This window comes from Danio aesculapii, chromosome 16 (genome assembly GCF_903798145.1).
Source record: "Danio aesculapii chromosome 16, fDanAes4.1, whole genome shotgun sequence".
Classification (NCBI taxonomy): Eukaryota; Metazoa; Chordata; class Actinopteri; order Cypriniformes; family Danionidae; genus Danio; species Danio aesculapii.
Window position 1 is genome coordinate 28,000,635 of NC_079450.1, and position 19,053 is coordinate 28,019,687.

General features: G+C 35.0%; 2 protein-coding genes across 2 annotated transcripts in view; one reads left to right on the forward strand and one right to left on the reverse strand.

The window, feature by feature from the left end:
- Window positions 1–15,153, reverse strand: part of mindy3 (MINDY lysine 48 deubiquitinase 3) — a 64,157-nt gene extending 49,004 nt beyond the window's left edge. Inside the window, exons 1-10 of the mRNA XM_056475999.1 lie at window positions 14,420–15,153; window positions 13,676–13,755; window positions 12,481–12,541; window positions 10,940–11,116; window positions 10,375–10,426; window positions 10,053–10,167; window positions 9,479–9,552; window positions 9,212–9,291; window positions 8,844–8,914; window positions 3,555–3,635 (exon numbers count right to left, since the gene is read on the reverse strand). Of these exons, the coding sequence (XP_056331974.1) occupies window positions 3,555–3,635; window positions 8,844–8,914; window positions 9,212–9,291; window positions 9,479–9,552; window positions 10,053–10,167; window positions 10,375–10,426; window positions 10,940–11,116; window positions 12,481–12,541; window positions 13,676–13,755; window positions 14,420–14,513 (885 nt within the window). The 5' untranslated portion in view covers window positions 14,514–15,153. The remainder of the gene's footprint in view (window positions 1–3,554; window positions 3,636–8,843; window positions 8,915–9,211; window positions 9,292–9,478; window positions 9,553–10,052; window positions 10,168–10,374; window positions 10,427–10,939; window positions 11,117–12,480; window positions 12,542–13,675; window positions 13,756–14,419) is intronic.
- A 1,112-nt stretch (window positions 15,154–16,265) lies between these two features.
- Window positions 16,266–19,053, forward strand: part of si:dkey-12j5.1 (uncharacterized) — a 149,017-nt gene continuing 146,229 nt past the window's right edge. Inside the window, exons 1-3 of the mRNA XM_056476142.1 lie at window positions 16,266–16,458; window positions 17,665–17,765; window positions 18,692–18,838. Coding sequence (XP_056332117.1) covers window positions 16,392–16,458; window positions 17,665–17,765; window positions 18,692–18,838 — 315 coding nt within the window. The 5' untranslated portion in view covers window positions 16,266–16,391. The remainder of the gene's footprint in view (window positions 16,459–17,664; window positions 17,766–18,691; window positions 18,839–19,053) is intronic.

Genomic DNA, 19,053 nt, shown 5'->3' on the forward strand with positions numbered 1-19,053 from the left:
AGCCAGTAAACACTGTAATCCAGAGGGTTTTAAAAGTCTTGCTCTCTTGTAATTCGATAAGGTTTATAATGTAAGAGCAGTCATGCATTACAAGAACAGTCCCATTTTATAGTTAATAGGCAAGATGTATTTACATGATGACAACACTAATCTTAAGGATGCAAAATATCGGATTTTGCTGATGTCAGATCAATATTCTCAATTCATTTCGGCCAATTCATATATAGTTTTCCCATTTGTTTAAAAAGGGTTACTTTATTTATTGTGCATAATCAGCACACCATCTGATCAGCTATACACAGATTTACAGTCACCGGCCACTTTATTAGGTACACCTTTCTAGGACCGAGTTGGACACCTTTTTGCCTTCAGAACTGCTTTAATTCTTTGTGGCATGGATTCAACAAGGTACTGGAAATATTCCTTAAAGATTTCGGTTCATTTAGACATGATAGCATCACGCAGTTGCTGCAGATTTGCAGGCTGCACATGCATGATGTGAATCTCCCGTTCCACCACATCCCAAAGGTGCTCTAATGGATTGAGTTCAGGTGACTGTGGAGGCCATTTGAGTACAGTGAAGTCATTGTCATGTTCAAGAAACCAGTCTGAGATCATTCGTGCTTCATGATATGGCGCGTTAGAGCTGGAAGTAGCCGTCAGAAGATAGCTACACTGTGGTCATAAAGGGATGGACATGGTCAGCAACAAAACTTAGGCAGACTGTGGCGTTGACACCATGCTCAATTGGTACTAATGGGCCCAAAGTGTGCCAAGAAAACATTCTCCACTGCACTGAACTGCAGCAGTTTGACTTGACCATGTCTACATGCCTAAATGCATCAAGTTGCTGCCATGTGATTGGCTGAAAAGCAATTAGCATTAACATGTAGTTGGACTAATAAAGTGGCCGGTGAGTGTATTTTTCTATATTGGCCACAGCTAATGATTACATTTTGAAAAGTGTGGCAAATTACATATTTATATACATAGGACTCACTTTGTGATAATGTTTTATGAGTCAAATGTTAGTTAATGTATTTACTTATATGAATTAATAATGAACATTACTTGTTCAGCATTTATTAATCATAGTTCAACATTTACTAATGCATTATTACCATTCAACCAACAATAGACTTTATTTTCATTAATCAACATGAACAAATACTGTAATAACTGTATTGTTCATGTTAGTAAATATATTAACATTTACTAATACAAACTTATTGCAAAGTGTTACCCATAGATATCATGGTTTCCACTACATTCATGTGCTGAGAGGTGCATGATGCGTGAGGCTAGCAAACACGACGAAGCTTTCAGTTATGATGAATGGTTTCCATAATTATACTTTATAGATAAAGGTCTAGGGTTCTGCATATTATAACTTTATCTTGCTGGAGTTTATAACCGTTTCACTTTACTTCAGGACGCATTAATGCCGCTCTGTAGGTCTATTAGAGACATTCATAAATATTCCTAGCAAATCTTATAAATGTTGGAGACATTCTCGTTACATAAATGCGCTAAATCGCACTTCAGCAGTGTTTATTTGAGAGCGCACAAGAAGATCTGCGCTTGAGCAGCATATATTTAAGGGTGTGCAAGAAGTTTTGTGCACGAACAGAGAAAATTGGCGCGCAAGCAAAGAGGATCACATGCTCGTATTAATTTAATGCAATGAAATGTGTGTTTATATAGCGCATTCATTGTGTATTACATGAATGCAATCTCGAGTTGTGATACTGCGCTCACAACATCTGTTTTTGAAATAACGCCATAGGTAGAAGGTAGATCTGTGTAAAAAAAGGCCTGCCACCACAGCTGGAAAAAATCCTAGAGGAAACACTGCATATACATACTTCATCACATTACATCAGATTAGTTATTATCTAATAATAACTAATATTCCCATAACAAATTTCCTGTCAAGGACAATCTGCTGCTGCTGTCACTGGTACTACTACTACTACTACTACTACTACTACTACTGCTGCTGCTGCTTATATATTGTATTCTAAAGTATACTATGTAAACTTTTTCATGGCATGTAATTTATCACACCTTGAATGCGTCATCTTTCATCTTAAATTTATTATGATTTTAATTTCCTCAAGAAACTAATTTTGTCTTCTCCCACTACTTAATAAAAGGGCACAGACAATAAAAGACAGGTAGATCTCACTACAGATACATGTGCGGACTCAAGAGGTTTCAAGCTTATGCAAAAGCAAAAAGATTTATTTTACTTAGTTAATTATTATTACAAACACAATAACATTTTCAAGTAGTTTTAAGAACTTTACACAAAAATCTAAGCAGTTTTCAAACCAAAAACTTAAATTCAAGCATTTTCTAATATTTCTAGCACCCAAATGGACCCTGAAAATCCAACAGACCTGGAGCCTTGGGCTCTTTTGACAATGACTAGAGAGAACCTACTAGGACTATAGTCACACAGCTGGATGTGCAATGGGATTATACTTAACTAGGAGCCACAGATCAGAATATATGAGATTTAAGGAGTCAGTGTATAATTCACATGTGTTAAAAGGTCCCTCAAAGTGCTTTGAAATATGCATTTTTTTATTCAATGTTTGACAATCTCAACTGAAAAATGAATAGAGGGTGGGGCATAAAGTAGCTCTTTCTCTTTTCAAAAAAACAGCCAATAACATTTTGTTTTTAATCACAGCTCTGCCAGTGAGCAGTTGAGCTCAAGTGGATCAAATGAAAAGCAAATGAGACTCCTCTTGAAGGGGGCGGGTCAAATACAAGAGCATTTGATTGGTCGAGAAACTTAAGTAGGAGATGATGTGAAAAAACGTTAATCCATTTAGTGGAAGTGACAAACTGCAAGATTTGGATGTTTATATCAGTTTTACATTTTCTAAATGAGAATTTTGTCACTGTTTTGGAGCACACTGGCTTATAGATACCCTTAAAACTAACAGATGTACACCTAAAAAACATCGTCTTAATTTCATAGGACCTTGAAGGGTTGTTACTGTGAGCAATGAGATATTTATTCCGATCAGTCTAAATTATTGAAGTCTTTCACAGAATCACAGAAAAACTAAATAATCGAAATGTCAGGTTTATCCAATATTGTGCAGCCCTAGCACCTTCCCAACCTAGAAACCACATAGCAAGCCAATTAACACAGGAAGGCTGTGAAATCAACATACACCATGTTGACGCTCATCTAAATCACTAGAGCTAAATGAACTGACATTCCCACTCAGACCCGAGATACACCTCACTTCAGCGATCCCTCTCTGTGAGCACGTTGAGGTGCCAAAGCTGACCGCATGCCGCATGGGCTGAGGCCAGGACTCACCGCTGGATGCCTTATAAGTCCAAAAACCCATACTCCCCATCCCATACTCCCCCTCTCCTTCTTCTGTTCTCTTCCAGAAGACGTCTAGAGCACTAAATCTATTAGCAAGCACATTCTTGTGTTTTTGTGCCTTCACTCAAAAATGAAATAAAAGAAAGCAAACCGCCAGACTTTTGCAGATAAGAAAAAGTAGATTATTTTCTTAACTCACCTTAGTGAAGAATACTGAGAGGTGAGTCTCGCTGCCAAGGATCCAAATAGGGAACTTTGGAGATTTGAGAAATGCGCCAACCTGCAGAGCAGAAAAAAAGAAATGGTGGTTGACCGCCAATCTTAATACCGATGCCATGACGGCCTGGTCAGCCACATTCCACCACCATCACAAACAGGTCGATTCACTGCGATAAAGTTATAGGTAACACTTACAAGAATTGCCAACTATTCAATCACCCAGCTTTTTTTGGACCTGTATGTTATGGAATACATGAAAATGTTTTAAAGCCACTTTGTACTATATGCAAGAATGTTTACTATAACTGATTATAAATGGATAACTGCATTATATGAACACAAACATTTAATGATCTACATTAGGAGTGTGAAACAACCTACACAGTATATGTCCCTTAACAATGTGATATGGCTTGTTGTGCAATTTCAAAAACATGATTTCTAGGTTGTGAGAAACATTTATGGACTTTATGGAATGTTAACTACTCATTTGTTTATTTTACTAATATATTGTTGCTGAATTAAACATGCCTTTTTAAATAACTAAAGAATATTTTTACTTATTGCCTTAGACTACAGATGAATATACACTCACCGGCCACTTTATTAGGTACACCTGTCCAACTGCTCGTTAAAGCAAATTGCTAATCAGCCAATCGCATGGCAGCAACTCAATGCATTTAGGCATGTAGACAATATGGTCAAGACAATCTACTGCAAACCGAGCATCAGAATGGGAAGAAAGTTGATTTAAGTGACTTCCAACATTGCATGGTATTTCAGAAACTGCTCATCTATTGGAATTTTCTCGCAAAACCATCTCTAGGGTTTACAGAGAATGGTCCGAAAAGAGAAAATATCCAGTGAGCGGCAGTTCTGTGGGCGCGAATGCCATGTTGATGCCAGAGGTCTGAGGAGAATGTCCAGACTGGTTCCAGTTGATAGAAGGCAACAGTAACTCGAATAACCATTTGTTACAACTGAGGTATGCTGAAGAGCATCTCTGAATGCACAACACATCCAACTTTGAGGCGGATGGGCTTCAGTAGCAAAAGACCACACTGGTTGCCACTCCTGTCAGCCAAGAATAGGAAACTGAGGCTACAATTCGCACAGGCTCACTAAAATTGAGTCTTGATTTCTTCTGTGACATTCAGATAGTAGAGTCAGAATTTGGCATCGACAACATGAAAGCATAGATCCATCCTGCCTTGTATCAACGGTTCTGGCTGGTGGTGGTGGTGGTGTTATGGTGTGGGGGATATTTTTTTGGCACACTTTGGGCCCATTAGTAACAACTGAGCATAGTCTCGACGCCACAGCCTACCTGAGTATTGTTGCTGACCATGTTCATCCCTTTATAACCACAGTATGCCCATCTTCTGATGGCTACTTCCAGCAGGATAACGCGCCATGTCATCAAGCATGAATTATCTCAGACTGGGTTCTTGAACATGACAATAAAAATGACAATAAAAGTTCAATGTACTCAAATGGCCTCCACAGTTACCAGACCTCAATCTAATAGAGCACTTTGGGATGTGGTAGAACTGGAGATTCGCATTATGGATGTGAAGCTGACAAATCTATAGAAACTGCGTGATGCCATCATGTTAATATGACCAAAATCTCTGAGGAATATTTACAGGACCTTGTTGAATCTATGCTTTGTTTAAGGATTAAGGCAGTTCTGAAGGCAAAAGGGGGTCCAACCCGGTACTAGTAAGATGTACCTAATAAAGGGCCGGTGAGTGTATTTGAAGCAAGATGGAACCTAATTCTAAGTTCTAGTTATAGTTAAGTCTAGTTATAGTTAAGTATAGTTAGTCTAGTTAAGTTTGATTCTAGTTATACATAACTAACTTTAAACATACAACAAAGATTTAGGCCCAATCCCAATTCTACCCCTTACCCTCGTTTTTTGCGTTCCTGCGAAGGGGTAGGGGTGTCCTAATTCTCTTTAGCTTGAAGGCGTAGGGCTAAGGGCAAGGGGTAGATACCCCTTCGTAAGAAGATTTTTCAGGACCACACTCAAAACCAAGCAGTAAAAATTTTTTCCAGAATACACCAGCCACACGGCTGCATAGCTTTATTACGAATTTTTACAACAAACAAGCACATGCTTTATTATATTCATAACCGCTTTCATGTTTTACAGTCATGCTTCTAAAATTTTTTTTATAAAAACCGCTAAATTTCACGATCTATAATCCCTAATAATAACTCCTGTATGGCAGTCATACAACATTCTGACACTTGATGACACTCGAATCCCTGTCAGAAAAGTCTAGTTGGTGGGAATGTGTTTTTTACAGAGTCTGCTATAATGTTAATGTTGTTTTCTTGAGTTTAGATAGATGAATATGGTCACGTGTAAATACACAGTACAGTTACAATCTTATTGCCACATTAGATTGTTAAGACAACATGATATATGCCTTCAGTGATTTGCTGAAGATAAATACCAAAAAAAAATAACGCAACTGCCTGGAATAACTACAGCAGTCGCGATCGTCTGATCTCATATGAAGTAACACACCGCGATGACATGACGTGTGCAGGTGCTGTAGTGCTGTGTTAATTCTTAAGAGTAAACTTTGAAGCCCTTCCCCTTCACACCCGTTTTAAGGGTCAAGGGGAAGGGGTACAAAAATAGAATTGGGATTGGGCTATAGCCACATTATATACACATGGCATATACATTATATACATGGCATATGAGACATCTCCCAACCTCCCCCCCCACTCCAATTTCCCCTTTTTTTTAAAAACTCCAACATGATGTATAGTTTAAAAGTAACACTGTGCAAATGTTTTTCTTTTTTTTTTACTGTTTTGTTTATTTCCCTTATTCTATCTGTATTTCTTATTGACTATTTTGTGTTACATTCTAATGATTAAAAAAGCAATGTATTTAACATCACTGCCTAACCAAAGTATATTTTTTCATAAATAAAAAAGACATTTCATCATAAACAACGTTAGTATAATCCTGTACAAGAACGGCTTGATAAGAAAAAGATTCATATATTACCCCTGATATACATACAAAAGATGCATGCTTCACTTCCACAAACAAAACCCCACAAAAACTGACTGAGATGAGACAGCAGCTTAACACAAAGCTGCAGAATATTGAAGATGGAAGAGTTAGCTGTGAAGGGTAAGTGTAGCTGTGCATACTCTAACTCCAGCTGTGCATCTAAACACTGAAAGCCCTCACAGTCAGCTCACATCACTCAACAGGTGAGTATCAGCAGCAGATTTAGGCAGAGAGGTGTTTCAGGCGTGTGTGGATTAAAAAGATCATGAATATTGAGATTGGGGCTCAGATGGTGCTAAATATGAGGTGACACATTCCTGCGTTTCTCTAGTCCAAACAAAGCTCACTACATATATCCTGAAGCTGTGCTTAGTACAGTGCCATTCAAAATACAGCAGCTTCTTAATTCCTTTCTCCACAGGTTAAAACAATAGAGCGATTCCTGTCCAGGCTCATAAAACATGCAGAATGTGTGCGCCAGGTGCCAAAACCTCACCCCAAAACACTGGCATGCAGAGAGGTGTTAGGAAGGAGGAAGGCATTTAGCTTCTGAAAGCAAGGACTAAAATTAACACTCATTAAGCTCCAAATTAAAAATAAAAGGTGGCATTGGCAAGTATATTACAGTGCTTCTTTCCCTACATATCCAGAGAATGCAATATAGTTTAGTATGATCAAATCGCAAAGACTGAGCTAACATATGCAGCTAAAAAATTTTTTGGTTTACAGTAAACAGAATTTTTCGTTTGAAAATTTTATAAGATACATTTGACACTCAGGGCTGGATTTAGTGATTTGGGGGCCATAAGCAATTCCAATTCCATGGGGTTCGAAAGTTCTAAAATGCACCTTTTGTATTTTAATTTACTTTTAAATTGATTTATTTAGCTGTTTTTACATTTTTTTTCTTCATTTTGTCTTAATGCAAAACAACAACAACATGTAAAGCCTCTTGTAAAACTTTTAAAATTATTTGTTTTCTTAAAATGAATTCACATCTAAAAATTATACATAAACTATTTTGTTATTAAAACTAAATCTTTATCTAATTTGAGTGCTTTATAATTATGGGTGGGGAACATATTTGCGATGTAATAAACATTAAAGTTATTTTTTAGACCCCCATCATACAAAATTATGTTCTATATAATTTATAGGTATAATTTATACTTCAAGGTAATTATTTGGCTGCCCTCAGATTTCCAGGGGCCATAAGCGGCCGCTTAACTTTCTTATTGCTTAAATCCGCCCCTGACTACACCTTTTCCCATGATAAAAATTTGTCTTTTTTGACAACAGAATTAAATAAAATGCAATATTTAAAATTAAGCTCTATGATAATGTTGGAAAACAATTTGGCTATGAAATAACTGACAAAAATGTGGCTATAAAATAACTAATGGGGATTAGTTTTTTAAAAGGACAAGTAAAGATTATTGTATATATATATATATATATATATATATATATATATATATATATATATATATATTCTTTACTTGTCCTTTTAAAAACTAATCCGCATTAGTTATTTCATAGCCACATTTTTTAAATAACACATGAAAACAAGCAGACGCTGGATTTATACATACACATTTTTTCAACATAACTTTATTGATATTTTTTAGAAGTTCTTCTTTTAAACTAAATGTATGCACAGCAGACTTCGAGTATTAGTTATAAATAGAGTTTTGCTAAATGTTTTATTGAAATTAATTGTTGGTGACTGGATGTGTGATGGATCAGTTGGATAGCTTTATATAAACAAAGAAAAATTAAGACCCGTTTAAAATGATTTAAGACCTACAAGACAATATTTCAGTGAATTCAAGGGCTAAAATTTATTTTTTGAAATTTAACACATTTTTAGACCCCGTGGACACCCTGATATAACTGATGGCATCTGTTTAACTGTGTGAAGCATGCTGGAAGCGCAAGGGTGTCACCAGACTACACAATACAGTCAGGATTTTAGCACGTTATTATGTTACAATCACGTTTCACAAATTCCCTTTGAGATGTTCAGCTGGAAAATACCAAAACCACAAACAAACTGTGAGTTTTGGCATGCAAACACCATGCATCTCTCACAATACCCGATGCCAAAACTGGCCTCCAGACTTATCAACAACGCAGAAAGAAGTAACATTGCATATACTCCATAAATTATAACAGTAAGTATGGGGGTGTAAGCTACTGTGAGGCTGTGTATTAAGAGATACCCACCTTGCAATAGCGCAGTGACTCCATTAGGGTGAGGAATCCAACAGAAGCCTGATGATGAATACCGTGAAGCTCTAGACAAATCAAAAATAAAGCAATAATTAAACTCCTGTGAACCGTACTAAAACAAACAATCAACATTAAACATTCATTCAAATCTAAAACCTACTTTTGAGACTTTAGAGACTATGTACATCTCATTCTTTTAGAAGGCAGTTGTTAAATGTGCTGAAGTTTGAGCAAAATGTTAGATACTGCTGCCACCAAGTGGTCTGCAACAGCACGATGGCAGATAACTACATGTAACTGTGAGTTCTTAAAAACAGCAAGTATGTCAAAACAGTAATATTGAAAAAAAATATAAAGCATACTCATTCCAGAACATTCTCTATCGCCGTCCCACACGTTAGACACAGCATGACCGGTCACCAGCAGATTAATTAGACTCTGGCTACAAGAACAGGGATAAAAAAAACTTGATAAGATTTAAATTATTATAGAACAGTCAGGATTCATTATAAACATGCATTAAATCTTTTACAGTTTAAATGTGCTGAGAACCCATCATTATACTACAGTAACAAGATTAATCTGTCAGGCTATAACCAAAGAATAAGACATTCCGGAAAGGATTTTACCTGCCGTGGCCATAAACAGGGTCGATCAGAGGTTCAGTGGTGTCTTCGATCTCATTCTTTATGTTTTCAATCCCCTTCAAAACAAGCTGAAGTCAGACTACCAAATTCAGCAAAGCCACAGTACGTTTATCAAGAGACAAACAATAAGACTTGATTTTGTATTATTATTATTTTATATATTTATATTATATATTTTTTGGATTTAAGGATTTTGAATGGAAGATTTTACTTTTTTGCATATGAATGATATCTCAGTAATGATTACAGCACCTGAAAGTACTATGTGAACACACAAAAACAGTTTCTCAGTTTTAAATCAACTTACCATTTTTAATAATCCGTGTTGCCCTTAAAGACACCAAACCAAAAATGTGTACCCCAAAAATTCAGTTTCAAATCATTAAAAAATTTATTTCTATTTATCAGAAAATCCTGAAAAAAATGTACCATGGTTTGTAGAAAACATATCCAGTACAACCGTCTCAATACTAAAGTAATAAAAATAAATGTCTCTTGAGTACCAAATCAGCATTTTAGAATGATTTAAGATGTGTAGCAGGACATGAAGTCATACCTTTGTAAGTATGACAGAGTACAGAAACAGCAGAACTCCAAACTTGTTCCTCCAGGTGTCGTACAGTGACAGCACTGCCTCTTTCAGCTCTGCAACTGTCCTGAGAGTCCTCTTCCTGAGAAAGGAACAACCTTAATGTGTCTTCCCTAATTGACAACTGATAAATTTAATCCTGATGGTTTTTAAGGCAACCCCCTAACTTCATTTTGAAATGGGTTACGTCTTCATCGATTTGCTGGCAGGAGTTAATACTTTTGGAAGCACAAGAAGAGGCAAGCAAGTAAAACCAAACATGAAGTGTGAAAAGAGTTTGTGCACTTACTGGATGACACTGTGAAACCTCTCAAATCCAAGCTCCTCTGTAGCCAAAGCAGCTATGCACACACCATGCAAAAACACAAATGCATTTAATGAGACACATCAGTCCAGTGTATATTAGTTGTAAGATCATATTTGTCATACATTGTTACTAAGAACACAAATCCCAGCACATTTACATTAGTATGTTAGGTCATCTACATTTATGCATTCACAGTCAGTGTTAAATTATCATGTACGAGTGTTAATTATTATACACCAGTGTTACGTGTTATTAAAACACTTGTTGACCATCTGCACGACACCTAGAATGAGTTTGTTTGTTTGTTTATTGCCACATCAGCAATTTATGGCTATTTCATGGCAAGATCAACATAGAATATTATAGAATATAAACATATTACATAATAATAACTACAATAACAACTTCATATTTCAATAAGAGTTGATACACTTAATCAATAAACAAAAAAATAAAATTTACATTAAAAACTTCAGATATCTTTTTTTAGTGCAATTCTTCAAATTCTTTCTGGGGATCCCAGAATGAGTATGACAGATTCTTTTACCTGGTGTTTCAGTAGGCTGGCTGGACTCGGGCTCTGGATGGCTGTCTGTGATGTCGCTGTTTTCTGTGGTTTTAGCATGAGGCCAGGTGGCCAGGTGAAAGGCATGTGACTTATTGAGGCAAGCCAACTCCAGGATCTCACTGAGGGTGGAACACAGGACAGTCCGCTGCTCTTCCTCTGTGAGGGAACACACCAATACGTCAAGCCATTAATTACTTTTTTGTATAATAAAAAATAAACATGTAGGGCTGCACGATAGTGGAATAATCTGATATTGTGATATTTTATTTTTCCGCAGCAAAAATTGCGTTATGAATTCAGTTTCACAAGATTTGAATAGCAGTATTTGACCATTTTCTGTGGAGTCTAACAGTATTAAGGTAACTGAACTTGAACAATCAATGCAAAAAAAGCTTGCAAAAAAAAAAAAATCAAAACAATTTTGTGCCACTGGGTTAAGTAAAATGATCTTGTTTTTGAAACTTTAAAAACAAAACATTTTTAAAAAGCAAGATTTGTTTTGCATAAATCATGTAAATTTCATATAAATACAGTAATTAAATACAATTCTGTAGCTCCTGGTCAATGATGATACAGACTCAACAATGCAGATCTTGCGGATGCACACATTGCGATGTTAATGCTGAAACTATATATTGTGCAGCCCCACATGACGGTCAGTTTTGCTGCTTGCTCATGTGTTGGGGACCTGCTCTGTTGAATAGATCTACTAAAAAATATTGAAATGTTAAAATAACGTTAAAATGTGCAAGCTTTTGAATGTAATTAACTTCATTTAACCCATATCTGCCAATTATATTGGAGATAGAATAAATATGAAAATTAACCTTGAAAAAAAATCTGGTATTTAAGAGTTAAATGAATTAGAGGCAAAAATGCAAGATAGTTGTACAAAGAAGTCTTTTTTTTGACAAATTTTTGAGAATACCAAAATATGCACAACATACTAATGAGGACGACAGCTAAGACATCTAAAAAATACAGTCACTTCAGCTATGAAACAAAAAACAAAGTCTTACACAACAATTCTTTGTTTGAAAGTCATTTGACAAATAAGGCTCTATAGTATTATCAATGTGAATTGAAAAAACAAAACCTTTTTAGAATAGTACTACACAGTAGTAAATCTCCACTTTCTCTACCATTAGGCACACAGCAATTTTCCAGAAGAATATGAAGAACACACGTTTAGAAGCAAAACCTGAATGGATTTAAAAAGTACTAGAAGTAGGTAGAGATATTCAGCCCTAAAAACAGTTTGAGAAGGTATTAATTAATGCCTGTCATCCGTGTTATTGTGTAAATGTGCACCAGATTTAATCTAAAAATCTAACATAACAATATTTTGTTTTTCTGTGATATGAATTCAAATTCACCAGATGACGTGAACCATCTATTCTGCGATGTGACTATTACACATGGGCACATTCTAATATTGATGCTAAAATTATATATTGTCCAGCCCTATTATGATTGAGTATGCAAAAAAGTAAGGTGGATTAAAACAATGCAGAACAAACCTGAGATGTCTTTCCAGTTTGATCCTTCAGTGTTAAACAGAATATTCTTCAACAGGAAAGCCTGAGGTACAAAAAAAATAAAGACATGACAAAAAGTTAAAATTGCATAGCGTGCATAACATGGAAACTCAGCATTATATCGAAAATAATATTTCATAAGTTGAGGCACATACAAATTTGAACATCCAGAAAAGAGAAACATATTCAAATGAACATGCAAATAGTTGCTGTGCTCTTTCCTGTCAAAAGGAAAATAAACACGCGAAAAATAACAGCAAGATGAAAACAGCAGGGTAAAAAAAAAACATTTATATAAAAATGGAAACGAAAATTTAAATTGACAAACAAAAATCTCAGATATTCCATGACATGGACAAAATAATAATAATAATAATAAAAATAAAACAAATAAATATAATTCCGTGACTTTCAATGACAGGAATAGACCTTTTAACATTCCATGATATTCCAGAATCTCACCATGACCCATGGGAAGCCTGCAATTAATACATTGGTTTAAAAGTCCCAGAAGGTGTTTATGTCTTATTAAAGTGTACTTGAAAGAATGTTTCATCATCTAAACAACTAACATTTCACTAGGCATGGGCCAGTGTAAGTTTCTGACGATATGATAACCTTAGATAAAAATACCCTGGTTTGTGATTACTGCTCTAAAATAAGTTCTTTTTAAATGTCTGGGTAAAAAAAAAATTCCCCATTAAACACAATATATTTTACTTTAAGAAACATTTATTATATTTTGGAGCCGTAAGCATGTTAGGCTAAATAGTGAAAATAAATCATTGGCTTCTGTTCTCTTCATTAGTTTCAGAACACAGATTTCTTTACAACACAGAAAAGATATATTTAAAAACCCTTACATATACCTTGGAAACGGTATAACAGAACATTTTCGTGATATTAAAACCTTGACTTTTCCAAACTGTGATAACTGTAACTGGTTATCATCCTTTGCCAACATTTCACTAAACAACAGAAAATGGGTTCAGAATGGCTCCAGTTCCCCAAGATTTTCCTTTAATTTGTCACTCAACTTTATGATACATCGCTACAATGCAGCTTTTTTAAAGAACTACTGTATACAAAGCTGTGGATGTAGACATACTTTGTTGCTGACTAATAATCATAATTACCTATTAAAAGAAATAAGCCTAAAGAGAAAGCAGATGAATACCTGCACAGGTGCAATGACAGCACATGGTCCACCTTCAAACTGCTCCAACGCAGAGTGTTCGGTCTCACTGAACACAAAGCCTGTAGAAAGAAATGCAGTAAACACAAACCTTAGTGTCACATGTCTTTGTTTAGCAATGCATCACAATTCATAACAGGGCAAGTAGTCAAAGTGAAGCAACGTGGACTTGGCACCGCTCTTTGCTGAGCACTGCAGAATCGTTACATTACAAGTAATGGATGTACAGTCAGCTATGGGAAAATAATTCTCACTTAACAGTCATCTGTACCTCTTGATTTTAAGGTATGGATCTGAATAAAATAATAATGTTTGTTTTATTCTATAAAAATGCGTACAGACATTACAAATATTAAATATATGATTAAAAATATTTAAAATGACAACTGGTAAGAATAACAAATGATTGAAAATCAGGGTTATTCCAACAAATATTGATTCCTTAACCCTGATGTAAAAACAGTGGTATTGGGTTGTCTAAATATGACATTAAACGTCTGGAAACATGTAACTTTTCATATTTTATGCAACAAAAATAGTCTACTCTAAACTACAACATTTCAAAAATGTAATTTAGGGAGAAATGTCATCAAGCATGAAATGTCATTGTCATTTACTCAAATGCTTAAATATAAACTGAGTAAAGCGGTTATTCAATATCTGTATCTTTAAACTGATGGTAGAAGCTAACATTACTAAGCATAGGGAAGTCTCGACAGCTCATACCTTGAGACCACCTGCGGAAGAGGGATGCAGGAACTCCTCCACCGCTGGGTCTGCCCCACACCAGATCCACCACTTCTTTATTCGTATCTGACATTTCTGCTCTCGGTCGTATTTAATGTTGATTCAAAGCATGCATCAAGACCAGTGGAGATCCTTGTGACAGCTAACCGCTGTAGTGCACTCGACGTGGCTAGCGCACTCCTCCTGGCCTGCTTCTGTATTCCGCTGAATCTTACAAATTTGGCTTTGGTGAGCAGGTGGCATTTGCCACGGATGCGCTACCGATGCGTAAACTGTCCCGTCAGCAATGAATGATCGAACACTCGCGCCAAATCCCTAAATGAACGCTAGCCTTTGAATACGACTGCACAGCACAACAGCTCATACAATGTGTAAGTTACCTGAAACGAATGCTGTCTTATGGGTTATCCAACACTGAGTTCCTTAATTCGAGGTTTCTATTCTGTCCGTTTAACGTTAACTGGACAGGCCTGGTATGTCCTCAATGAAGAAACTCACTCAGCAGACGGGTTTTAACCGCTTGCTACGTTTTCTAACGTCTAAAACAAACGTTTAGCTCGTTTCTCCGACAGCCAATTCTAAGAGTAGCCAACGGCTGTCAGCTGCACTCGATAACACCTAGAGAAATTACGAAAAATTCAATGAAAATTGCTCGTTTTGGTTACGGCAGAGCGCTCTGTGGTCCATTCAGTTTATTTACTACGTGCCTCCACCTCAAGTTCGACTTTTGTGAGAGATTGGTTCAAATCGAGAAGGTTCTGGTGACGCTAGGCGAGGTAGAGATTTGATTGGCTAATCCGCCCATCAATCAGATGGCAACGCGGCAATGTTGCCCGCCTACAATACGGGGCTGAGCTTGAATATACATTCAACTGGGCTAAGCAACGTTATATAAGAAAGAGATTAGGCTGCCATAAATTCTTAAAATACCAACTGTGAAGACGGCGCACCCACAGAGGGTAAAGTGATTTCTTGGAGCAGGTGTTACCTTTTAATCTGCAAGGTGCACCGTGATTAAATGGTCAGACAGAAAATATGTTTTTCTTTTTAAAAGTGCTGAAAACTGCATAAAACAATCTGTTTTACTGACCCCAAATATGTTCATCTACGTGTTAGGGACCCCAATTATAAAATGATTCTAGTATATTTTATAAAATAATTTAGGTATTTTTATTTATTCTTTAGAAAGTTTTTTTCTTTAGAAAGTTTCTATTAATTGTTACATTTTCCCTAATCATTCTCCTAACATCAAATTTAACTTCTGTAAATAAACTATTTATACAAGTACTATACTTGTCTTGTATATTTTATTTATACAAGTTAAATTTAGTAATTTAGTAGTAAATTTAATAATCATATTTAGTTTTTTTTGTTGGCTTCTTTGTTGGCTTGTGTGTTTATTATTTTAATAAAACTAGTTTTTAAAAACCTTTATCCCGTTTCCCCAAGCAAATAACTGACTTGTCTACTTTATTGAAAAGCATTTCGATTATGTCCTTTTTTAATTTCACGAATATTTGGTGCTATATATTTATCAAAAATGTTTTGTAGGCAATCTGTTTATGTGATTTTTCATTGACACTTTTACTTTGCTGACATCAGCAAAATGTTGTATTTTTTATTTACTCTGCAAATATTCAACCGATTAAAAACGACATTTGATTATTTTTATTTATTTGTTTTTTTATACCATTTTCACTCAATTTACTTTCAATCTTTCATAATAATATGCAATGAGAATTTCAGAGTTATGTGAAAGCAAATCAAACGAAACATCTGTACAACGCTCCATTTGAGACTTTTATTTTGTTAAACATGCCAACAGGAAGTCATTCCATCTGATTCAAGTTTCAGCCCATGCGTACTTTCACGTTGACAAGTGAACGAGCGTTCACATAGCGGAGTCTTTTCTCAAACAGAGTAAGATTAATACATATTTTATCAACTAACAATGGGTGGACAAGCAAAAGCTAAGAAGAAAATCAAAGCTAAAAGAAAAGACACCAAGCCAGATGGAGGTATGTCTGTTTTTAGTAAGCTATGTGTTAAAATATGTAACGAAAAAGACTTTAAAGCATGTTATGTGAAATGGTTAATAAATTAAGCACGTTTCTTGATATAGAATGGACACTCTTAGGGTCACCGCTGCGTGTTTTGACAATAACGGTTCGATGTAAACATAACACTGTGTCCACGTGATAGTTTTCATGACATGTGGTACTGTGATTTACAGTTTTTCTCAGTGGCTTTGGTACGTTTCTCATATCAGAATTGAAATTCTCAAATTTATGTTCAATCTTCAGATCATTGTGTCACTTGTGCACAGAAATAAGCAGGTTCTCATTCCTTTGAACAAGTTGCAAATGCTTTTGTACATCCAAGTAAATGATTATGTACAATTCTCTGCTGTTTCCTACATTATCAATACCTATCATTATCATTGCTTATGTCATGTTGATCAAAATGTATTATTTTGGTCTCTATTGAATAGTTTCACCCCCACAACATTTAATCGTTTGCTCATGGCATAAGTATTTACATGCAAAATTGCCATAATATTTTGTTGAAATGCATTTTTCTATACATTTCTATTAGACGTTTCCCCCTAAATCTTACTACAATTGGTAAATTTCTTCCAGGGGAATCTTGACTTTCTCTAATTAAAGTCTATGTTGTCACATGTCCTATGGTCACATTTCTACTTTTATTTTATTGTTTCTTTGTCCGATGCAGGTCTGTCTTTGACATGATCTGTCAACAAATTACTGTACAAGCAGCAAGAAAAAATACCATAGTTTACATCAGAACACCCCTCCAGAGTACACTGTTGTATTGACAACATGATTAAGTAATTTGACTGTCTTATCCATACACAATGACACAAGGACTTGTCATTCTGACAGCACTGACACGTTCGTTGACAGAAATTCAGTTTTGAGATATGAACTAAATATTTTGAGCAAGAGACTGGTTTTTGCAGGTAATTCGTGGTGTTTTGCTATATGTGATGTTTTGAGAAATGCACTTACTGTTTTGCAAATTTAAATTCTGACCTAAGAAATATATCAAAGCAACTGAGAAAAACTGTAAGGGAAAAGTGGGGTTGACAAACTTGCCATACATGTGCTTAATCTTGACGTATTCACAATTATCATATTAACAAACAAATTTTTGTGTAAATTTGTGTTTTTAATCTTTTTTTTTTTCCGGTTGTTGTTGCTCAGGTGCACTGATGTCACCAAAGGAGAGAATGAAAGCAAAGATGCATGAAAGGGCTAAAAAGAAAACAGCTGAAAAATATACTGTTGGTCAGTTATTGCAAAAGGTAATATAATATGGGTTGAAAGCATTAAAATATGTTATTTGTTTATTTTTTGAAAGATGTGTCTTCTGCTCACCAAAGCTGTATTTAATTGATACTATAAAAACAGAACTATTGTATATTATTTCAATTAAAAATCATTGTCTTTTTTTGAATATATTTTAACATGAAGAGTTTTCTCAGTAAAAATGGTAATTTTGTCATGCTCCTGTGTGTAGGTTCAGATTTTATAAACTTTTAGGGCAACAAATAGGTTCTTTTTATTGACTATTAAGTAACATAACAGCATAAACATAGGAGGCTGAGAAAAATGCTAATTTTAGAATTAAACGTCAGCTGACATTTAGAGGTTTTTACATCTGAACTCTTCATATATTCAATTAATTATTGTGGTACAAAGCTGAATTTTCAGGATTTTTTGATGAATTTCTATGATGCAAGTTCAAAATAGGTGCATCTATTTAAATAAGATATTTTGTAACCGCAAAATATGTGTACATTGTGTACATTTACAGTCACTTTGATTAATTTAATGATATTTTGTCGAATAAAGTATTTTCTTCAACAAAAAAGTCAAACATCGTTTATTAAGCAGCAATTCAACATGTGTATATATATATATATATATATATATATATATATATATATAATTGTAATAATAGAAATTATGATGTAAATCCTGCATTACATACATAGCAGTAATAAATTATATTTTAAAATACACAAAAAAACAACAACAGTGATTTGAAATTCAGACTATATTTCTATAATTCACATATTTTATTTTTTATTGTGTTTTTAAAAATGAAATAGAAGAGCAAAACTTGACCAGCATTATTTGTATATTTAAATAATGCATATGGTAAAAAAATGAAAGATTGGTGCTTGTTTCAAACTGTTTTACTGTACACCGTCTCTGTTCTTCTCAGACTGAAGAATCTGTAGACAACTTTGACTTCGACATGGCCAGACTGTACTGTCAGCGAGCGTTGGATATTGAACCTACTAACCTGACTATCCTGGACATGATGGGGAGCATCTGCTCTGAGCTGGGAGATGTAGAGAAAGCGAAACAAATATCCTTTTAAAATCACTTAAATAATGTCATTTATATAAAGTGCCCTCACTAATATTGGCACCCTGGGGGAATATGAGCAAAGAAGGCTGTGGCAATTACGTAAAAAACCTTTTGTTCTTTTACTCAAACTGTTTTTGAGTTTGCTTTTGATGAGAGTAGCGATAAATATTTTCTTGAATCCTTTTAATAATTTTTTATCGGTGACATCTAATT